At 40.3% G+C, this 9,829-nt stretch overlaps 1 protein-coding gene across 2 annotated transcripts in view; it reads left to right on the forward strand.

Moving 5' to 3' along the window:
- Window positions 1–9,829, forward strand: part of LOC106867675 (acyl-CoA 6-desaturase) — a 56,219-nt gene that overhangs the window by 24,222 nt on the left and 22,168 nt on the right. For both annotated transcript variants that reach the window (XM_014912624.2, XM_014912616.2), the window contains exon 2: window positions 1,508–1,734. In XM_014912624.2, coding sequence (XP_014768110.1) covers window positions 1,519–1,734 — 216 coding nt within the window. In that variant the 5' untranslated portion in view covers window positions 1,508–1,518. The remainder of the gene's footprint in view (window positions 1–1,507; window positions 1,735–9,829) is intronic.

Consider the following 9,829-nt stretch of genomic DNA (forward strand, 5'->3'; position numbering starts at 1 on the left):
TTTACTGGTACTCAATTTATTGACCCTGAAAAGATGAAAGGCAAAGTCAATCTTGGTGGAATTTGAACTCAGAACATAGCGATGGGTGAAATGCCACTCAGCATTTTGTCCAGCGTGCCAACGATTCTGCCAGCTCACTACCTTAATAATGATAATAATAATGATTTGTCATTATACAAATACAACATAAGTGGATTACCTCCCAAGTTGCAAGACCAACCACCACCACCACCACCACCACAATCACCACCACCAATACCACCATTGCAATAGCAACAACTACTAGACATCAATTAAATGAAATATCAACATGTAATTAATAGACGTTTTACAATACGTACAATAATAACCTGATTGGATTTAGCAAATATATGAACACATGTCTGTACACATTGATAAAGCTATTAGTCCTGGAGAAGACTACTGTTCATGGCTACGAGGACACCCATCCACAGGGTAGAGGTAAAACAAAAAACGGCAAACCCTGTGTAAATGTACCCAAGGATGATGGGGATGCTGAACTGAGGGCTCGTTATACATCATTGTCATTTAACATCTGTTTTTCCATGCTGGTATGGGATGGGCAGTTTGCCAGGAATTGGTGAACTGCAGGGCTGTGCACTCCAGCACTGGTCCTTTAGCATTTGAGTTAGCCACATTTGGCCTAAATATTCTGTTTTATGTTCAAACTGGGTGGATCCAGCCTTTCACACTTACCTTACAATGACATTCTGTAATTGAACAATTACATCTGCGAAATCTTGAAGCTTCAAGATAATGCAGGATTTATTCAAAACAACATGAACAAGAGCACTCAGAGAGCGCAAACCTCTGCCAAGGCAACACCAACGTCCCCTCAACGATTAGCCAGAGATGATTTTTAAAATGAGAATATCTGAAATAAACTCAACTGCTCTCACAAACGAAAATACTGAAAATGAACCTGACTGCTCTCAAAAATTAAGTAAAAAAGCAGGAAAAATAATCCAGAATCCTTTTTCGGTACCAGATTGATCCCAAACTCTAATCAGTTTGTGCCAGTCACGAGGCCAAACATCCGTGAAAGTTCCATCAAAATCCATCCAGCGGTTCTTGAGATATCTTGTCCACAGACAAACAAACACAACTGAAAACAATACCTCTGTCTTCGCTAAGGCTGAAGTAATAAATAAGCATTGCATTTGACAGAATTGTTAGCACACCGGATAAAACACTGAGCAGTATTTGTTCTGGCTTCACATTCTGAGTTCAAATTCTGTTGAGGTTAACTTTGCCTTTCATTCTTTCAAGGTCGATAAAATAAAGTACCATTCAGGAACTGGAGGCCGATGTAATCAAATAGCCCCTACATCTCCCGCCTGCTTGTTTGTTTTGAGATTCGTTGTTCCAAAAATGAATTATGTAGAAGAAAAAACAAAACAAAAAAACAAACCATAATTTCTGTTTTTTTACTTTTTAGATTATTTCTGTTATTTATTTTCTTTTTTTTGTTTTTCTCTCTCTTCAGGATAAGCAAAAATGGGAAGAGGCGGAGAGAACTCCGACACAACCTCGCCTAATCCCAACACTGACTCATCACAAAGATACTATTCCTGGGAGGAAATCAAGAAACACAACCAGAAAGAGGACCGCTGGCTAGTTATAGACAGACAGGTTTACAATATAACAAATTGGTCTCAGCGCCATCCTGGAGGGAGTAAAGTGATTGGACATTATGCAGGACAAGATGCTACAGTGAGTACTTGACATGCTTCTGCCTTTTTCTGTCTTCCTTTTTTTTTGTTCATTGGTTGTTGTAATGAAGGTACATAGTGGAAGCATGTGACCTAGTGGTTAAGGGTGTTGGATTCATGATCATAAGGTTGTGATTTCAATTCATGGACTGGGTGACATATTATATTCTTGAGCAAAACACTTCATTTCATGTGGCTCCAGCCCATTCAGCTGGCAAAAGGGACTAATCATGTAATGGACCAGCATTCTGTTTAGTGGGTAAATACATGTACATCGTGGAAACTATGAAGTTGGCCCTTACGAATCCATAGGGCTTGAGAAAGATGCTTTATGAAGGTACATCACCTAGTGTTTAGGGGGTTGCACTCACGATCTTACAATCATGGTTTTGATTCCTGGACAGGGCAGTACGTTGTGTTCTTGAGCAAAACGCTTCTCATGTTGCTCTGCGACCACTTTGACATCTGACATGTGGCATTCAGTGCACCTGTTTGGGTAGTGTTGATTTGATGGAGCGGGTGAGGTTATGTGCAGCACAAACAAATATTACCTGTGCAGGTTGTTCAGCAAGAAACTAGGAAACACTCACCTGTCTTTTATGACAGGAGAATCCCACTTCCATACTTCACTCAGTCACTGTCATACACCACTCAATCACTACCATACTCCACTCAGACACTGTCATACTCCACTCAGCCACTGCCACACTCCACTCAGCCACTGCCACACTCCACTCAGCCACTGCCACACTCCACTCAGCCACTGCCACACTCCACTCACCCACTGCCATACTCGATCCCTCACTTGCTAAGTAGGCACAAGCATGGCTGTATGATTAAGAAACTTGCTTTGTAACCATGTGGTTTTGGGTTCTATCTCACTGCATAGTACCTCGGGCAAATGTCTTCTACTGTAGCCCTAGGCCTACCAATGCTTTTTGAGTTTGATTTGGTTAATGGAAACAGTAGAGGGCCTCACTGATAATTCTCTAATTGGGCCCAGCACTTCCCAAGTGCTGGCCTTGAGTATAGAATAATATGACTTAGGCAAGAGTAAATATGGTAATTAATTCAGTTTGCCAACACAAGCTCCAGTTCTTCCTTGAGAATTTTCAGAACGATTGTGATCCGTGACGGAAAACAGTCACTGATTTACACTACACTACACTGATAGTCATCTTATCAGTGTCAGTGTCACTGATGTGTGTGGTTAGCCACCTCAACAAAACCCAGTTTTGGTTCATGTAATCCTTGTATATTTCACATAAATTAACATAAATTTATGACATTCAAGTCCATTGAGCACTTATGGTTTTGTAGCATAATATAAGCCATATGCGTGTGTGTGTGTGTGCCACCATCATCATCATTTTTAACGTCCACTTTTCAATGCTTGTATGGGTGAGATAGAGCTTATTGAAGCAATTTTTCTTTGGTTGGATGCCCTTTTTTGTTGTCAGCCTTCACCTGTTTCCAAGCAAGGTAATAGTGCAAGTATAGAACAGTTAAGTATTGGACAAGAAATAGTTGTAATCTTAGAAGTTATCTTGTGTAAACCCTAGGAGTACACATACCCTGGTTTGAGAACCCCCTGTTCCAGACTATAAAGAGCACTGACATTGTTTGTGCTCTTTGTCCAGTTATGGTCAAATCAGAGAATGTTAAACTTTAAATAGTCTTCCAAACAAAATGACTGCGTATGTGTGCATCTGTCTGTCTTTTTTTTCCCTTGTCCCCAAATGAACTTTCAGAGCTGAAACTGTTGCCTTCCACTGTAAGTTGACACCAGTCATCAGAAAACACTCTGATAGTTGTTTTAACTTAACCTTTAAAAAATGTCAAATGTGAAACTGTGGCTATATAAAGTTAGGCTGATTCTGTCTAGATTTAAAATTGAAACTTCATGTTCTTTACATTTATTCTTTTACTGGTCTCAGTTACTGGATCGTGGCCATGCTGGGGCACCACATTCACACCCAATTCCACTTCTTATTTCAGCCTGTTATTTATTTTATTGATCTGTGTTTATAGAAACGCTGTTGTGTTTTGACATCAACATTACAGAGATGGCCATGTCGTTAAGAACCTCTCTTTGCTTGCAACCACGTGGTTTTGAGTTCAGTCCCACTGTGTGGCACCTTGGGCAAATATCTTCTGCTATAGCACCAGACAAACCAATCCCTTGTGAGTGAATTTGGTTGACAGAAACTGTGTAGAAGTCCATCATACGTATGCACATCTGTCTGTTGGTCTGTTCCACCCCCTCCCCCCTCGCCATACTGATGCACATACACACAGACAAAATCACACAGGCTCCTCACTTTACATGGTAGTTTGATTCTGAGAGAGAGAGAGAGAGAGAGAGAGAGAGAGAGAGAGAGAGAGAGAGAGAGAGAGAGAGAGAGAGAGAGATGTGAAGTCAAGGTCCAAGGTGAATATGTGAGAAAGAATAGGGGAAAAGGGGACTGAAAAGGTGGGTTGGTAAGGTGTGCTAAGAGTAAAAAGAGTATTCTTTGTTTAGCATCTAATTAGTTCAGTTAAGTTATGAAATACAAGGCCTATTGTATATATATGTATATATCTATCTGTATGTGTGTGTCTTTAAAAAATAAGGACTGGGGTTAATTCATTCGACGAAAATTCTTCTAGGTGGTACCCAATATGACCTGGTTTTAATGCTATCGTGAAAGACTTGGTTGGAGGCCCAACCTTTTGAGATTTTTTACAGGGTTTAGAAAAACTGAAAGACTACTGCAGTAAGTGTGTGAATCTGAGAGGGGAATATTTTGAATAACATCATGATTAACTGATCCTCCTGTATTTTCTTTTATCCAAAGCCAGGAACTTTTTTGTCGCCCCCTTATACAGCTATTCATCTATTTACATATATGTATATGTAGTGTTAGTTAACGTAAATTAACTGAAGTTAAAGACGGACCTAAACCTACAAGGCCAATTTGACAAGAGAATGCAAATAATTGACGCACATAAAGTGTGTTGAACAATCACAATGTTTAACGTTTCTTAGCTTTAAACTGTCATGTAGGAACATTTCCTGTCTAACAGTGATACAAGAAAAAACATTGAATGCCCTTGTAAAATAAGTCCAAATAGCACTGAGAGCTGTAGCCTTGCCACTGTTTCTGACACTGTAAAAATATAACCATGCGATGGCCTCTGACAACTCCCCGACAGAGGATAATGATCTGCAATATTGGCACAAGGCCACTTATCTACTTCAATCAACTCCAGGTCTTGACTTTTGCTTCATTTTATTATCATCCGGGTGAGGAAAATGCTTGGTGGCATTTTATCTGTCTCCATGTTCATCATCATCATCATCCTTTATGCTGGCATGGGTTGGGTGGTTTGACAAGACCTGGCCAGGCAGGAGCCTGCACCGTGCTTCTGTGTCTGTTTTGGCATGGTTTTTACGGCTAAATGCCCTTCCTAACGCCAACTACGCTGCCCCTGGAATTGCTGGCCTTGTGCCAAAATTTGAAACCATTATCATTTGGTAGAATTATTACTATGTTGGAGGAAGTTTGTTTATCGTTTACTTATTTCAGTCATTTGGACTGTGGCCAAGCTGGAACAATTCCTTGAAGGGTTTAGTTGAATTAACTGACACCCATTGCTTATCTTTTAAGCCTGGTTCTTAGACTATCAGTTTCATTTCCCCTGAATTGCTGTTAGGGGATGTAAACAAACCAACAACAGTTGTCATTTGGTGGGACAAACATAAAAACACAAAGACACATATGTATATATACATATCTACACACACACAGAGGATGAGCTTTTGTAAGTTTCTGTCTACTAAATACACTCACCAGGCTTTGGTCAGCCTGGGGCTATAGAAGACATTTACATGCACACACGTATGCACACGTGTGTGTGTACGTGTGTGCGAATCTGTATATGGTTTTATGTCTTTTTTATAAAGATATATGTTTATATCTTTAGACTGATTTATGACCTGGCCCACAGCCTGCTATCATCAGTCTGCTCTACGTTCTTCTTCCTCCTTTTATTTATCTGTCTTTTCTTTTTTTATGATTTTACAAACTTTCTCTTTTTGTTCTTTCCCTTTTCCCCTCTCTCTCTCTCTCTCTCTCTGGTCGCAAATATTTGGTTCTGTGAGAGCATGTCCTTGTTCAGGTTTGGTGCCTGATATTTTATGTGACATGTGATGTTGATCATTCGCATAATGGGGCAGTGGCGAATGTGCGCACGCGCACATGTGTGTGTGTGTGTGTGTGTGTATACAGGGTGCGGTGAACATATTGTCAGTTTAAATTAGGCAAAAATGAAAATAACACTGACATCTCCTCTTAACAGATATATTTACCAAAGTAGGGGTGATGAGGTCACAGAAATAGTCTGACAGCCATGAATGGGCTCTTCTGCTTGTGTGGCATGATGCAGAGTCCTGTTGCCAGACATATAGAGTCTTCCAGTAGTCACCCTCTTCACCCAGGGCAGCACTACCTCCTCCAGGTATTTGATGTAGACTTCTGTGTTGAGTCTGAGTCCATGTGGGAAGATATATATATGGTCAAAGAAATTCCCCTTTCTAAAAGAGCTGTTATCACTGACCAACCAATCTTACTCTGGCAACATAGGATCTGCCTTGACCAACAGCAGCCTATTTTCCAGTAGCCGTCTTGGACTTCTACCTTTGTTTCTTCATTCAGTAGTCTAAGAATGAAATAGATGGGTTTCTGGTAGGAGCTTATGGAACTTTGAGTCCCAAGGGGCTGAATCAAACCATTTTAAATAATATAATGTGTGCGTGTCTTGGCATTTGTAGTAGCTTGACAAAAGAGACTGATGGAATTAGTATCAGACTTTAAAAAAAAGAAGTACGAGGGATGTGGTGTGGAGGTGTAGTGTGGGGGTGAACTTGTTTGGCTAAACCTTTCAAGGCAGTCACCCCTACCACAGCCTGGCCTGCAGTCCAGCGACTGAATGCAAGTTGAAGAAGAAGATGTGCACTTATGTCAAGGGTATGGCGTGCATGAGTGAAAGGGTGAGTAGGAGATGATTGTGATGTTGAAAGATGACAATGGCGGCGGCAGTGGTGGTGGTGGTGGTAGTGGAGGAGTAGGAGTAGATGTTCTGTATAGTGTTTGTTTGATTGTCAGAAACATTTCAGAAACTTGATGTGGTTTGCTATTATTGGAGTATTATACGATGTGTGTGTATTTAGAGGATGAGACAGTGAGAGAGTGTGTGTGTGTGTGAGAGAGAGAGAGAGAGAGAAAGAGAGAGAGAGAGAGTGTGTGTGTGTGTGTGAGAGAGAGAGAGAGAGTGAGAGAAAACAAATGAACACATGTAAAAAGTATGTTAGTTGTATTTGACTTTATTTTGTTGAATTTTGTCAGGAGCCAGACAGGACAGATTGATGGATGTATGGGTCAGCAATGTTTTCTCTCTCTCTCTCTCTCTCTCTCTCTTTCTCTCTCAACACTGCACCTACCACGGACTCTGCTGGGGAAGCAGGGATGGGAAGGGAGTTACATGGACCCCTCAAAAGTAAATAGACACCAGTTTTGAAAGCTGTTTATTTCCAGGAACAAAACCAATGTCTTTCGATACGTTTAAATAATCTTAGTATTTAGTAGACATGCCTTGTGTAGCTTTTAATGATTTAAACCCTGTTTTGGGTATTGTAGTAACGAGTAGTACCTGCACAGGTAAGTATAACGAGGGGCAGCTATTTACTTTTGAAATGTCTGTGTACATGTTGTTGTTGTTCTTGTTGAGGTGGTGGTGATGGTAGAGATGGGGATGCTGGTAGAAGTGGTGGTGGTAGTGGTGATGACATTGGTTGTAGAGAGGGTGGTGGTGACAGAGATGGTGGTACCTGTTGAGATAATGGTGGTGATGGTGGGACGTTTATTTGGTTGCTGTCTCCTGACTAGGCACTGGGGTCAGCTGTTATAAGAAAGAAGAATGCTGATAGATTGAACTTTAGTATATTACAGGTACCCTACTACTACTACTACTACTGATTTTTGATGTAAGCACTAGACCAAGTGTGTCTGTGAGAGAGTGATATTCTTTTGTTCTGTTACTGTTTTCAGTCATTGCACTCAGGCCATGCTGGGGCAACCCCTTTAAGGGTTTAGTCTATCATATTGACCCCTGCCCCCGCCATCTGTGCTTATTTTTAAATCAGATTTTTATTTAATCATCTTTTGTTGAATTGCCAAGATATGGCAGGTAAATACAAACTCAATCACACACACACAGAGTAGCTTTCCATATTCTTTCTGTCTACCAAATTTCACTCGTAAGGCACTGGTTGGCTGGAGGCTACAGTTTGTAGAAGACATCTACCGAAAGTGTCACTTTGTGGGATTGAACATGAAACCACATAGATGGGAAGTAAACCGCTCGACCACATGGCCATGCCTGAGCCCATTTGACTCTGGATGTGTGTCCAGGTAATTTACCTTACTAACTCCCCCTGAAAAGGATGAAAAGTAAAACTGACCCGAATGGAACTTGAACTCAGGATGTAATGGTCTGTAACCAAATACCACAAAACATATCTGTTTGTTGCTCGCCTAGGTTTGCTAATCCACTATGATGATGATGGTGATAATGATGATGATGATGATGTTAATGATCTTCGTTATTATTTTTAATGGCAAAGCAGCAAGCTGGCAGAATTGTTAGCACACTGCGCAAAATGCTGAGCTGTATTTCATTCGTCTTTACTTTTCTGAGTTCAAATTCTGCCAAGGTCAACTTTTGATGAAATAAGTACCAGTTGAGCACAGGGGTTGGGGTGTAATTGACCAATTGCCTACCTCATAAGAATTTCAGGCCTTCTGCCTATAGTAGTTTCCTCACTGTTTTAACAATTCTGCCAGTTTGTATCATGACAATCGTTTTGTCATGCATCAGTTGATGCCGTTATAGGCTGGTTGCTATTATAATTATAGTACCATACCTCTATGTACCTCAGTCCAGTTTAATTTCACCTGCAATGTCCAGTTTAGTGTCACTACATTTAATATCCGACGGAGATAATGTTGCTATGCATCTGTGGGTATTTTTATATTTGGCCAGTGATTGAAAGTATTACGAAAGCTTCTAATTATCATAGCAATCAATATCAAAAGAACATAACACTTGTTGCTATGTAAAACATGTGCAAGAATCAATTTCTATCTCTTTCTTCCTTTTCTTAGCCGTTTTTTTCTTCTTTTCCTGTGTTGAATAGATTTTGTTCTCACATACAACACGTAGATCACTCAACGTACGATGGACGTCTGTCATTCTGTCATTTAACAATGGGGTGTCATTTGGTCGATCGGCTGAATAACCTGCTCTTGAATTAACGTGTATCATAGGTACGGAGGGGGTGGGGCGCTGGGTGGGTTAAGAAGTTTGCTTCTCAACCACATGGTTTCAGGTTCTATCCCCACTATGCAGTACCTTAGGCAAGTGTGTTCTAGTAACTATAGCCCCAGGCTTACCAAAGCCTTATGAGTGGATTTCATAGATAGAAAATGAAAGAAGTCTGTCGTGTGTGTGTGTACGGTCTCTTCCAATCAATGCAACACTTTATGAAAGGTCACCGATTTGAGTCATTCAATGAAGTTTAAGAAGCCTGTCAAGAATTTTTCGATTCAAAGCCAAAGGATTCATACTTTGACCAAATCCGAACACTTGCAGATCGTTGGCAGAAGGTCGTGGAAAATGGTGGTTTTTATTTTGAAGAATAGTTGTTGTTGTTTTTGAATAAATTCTTGCATTAAAAAAAAAATCATTATTTTAACATGGCGCACAAACTTCTTCCTCAACCTAGCCTTAGCTTAGATTGTTACATTTACACTTCTGCCATTCAAAACAAAAGAAAGAAAGAAGGAAGCCAACGCTTAATTTTGATGTTAGAAATTTGAAGCACGGTGCTGGGAATGGTAGTGAACTGTAGTCCAGCGCTCTGCAGTGTTGGCCATCTTCATATTTATATTGGCAACACATTTCCATTCTACAGAAATAATATTTTATCAGATTCTTTTATCTTCCAGGCTATGTTTTGATTATCTTTGTCTGTTTCTCCATCTGCATATATATAT

The sequence above is a fragment of the Octopus bimaculoides genome, chromosome 22 (genome assembly GCF_001194135.2).
Source record: "Octopus bimaculoides isolate UCB-OBI-ISO-001 chromosome 22, ASM119413v2, whole genome shotgun sequence".
Taxonomy (NCBI): Eukaryota; Metazoa; Mollusca; class Cephalopoda; order Octopoda; family Octopodidae; genus Octopus; species Octopus bimaculoides.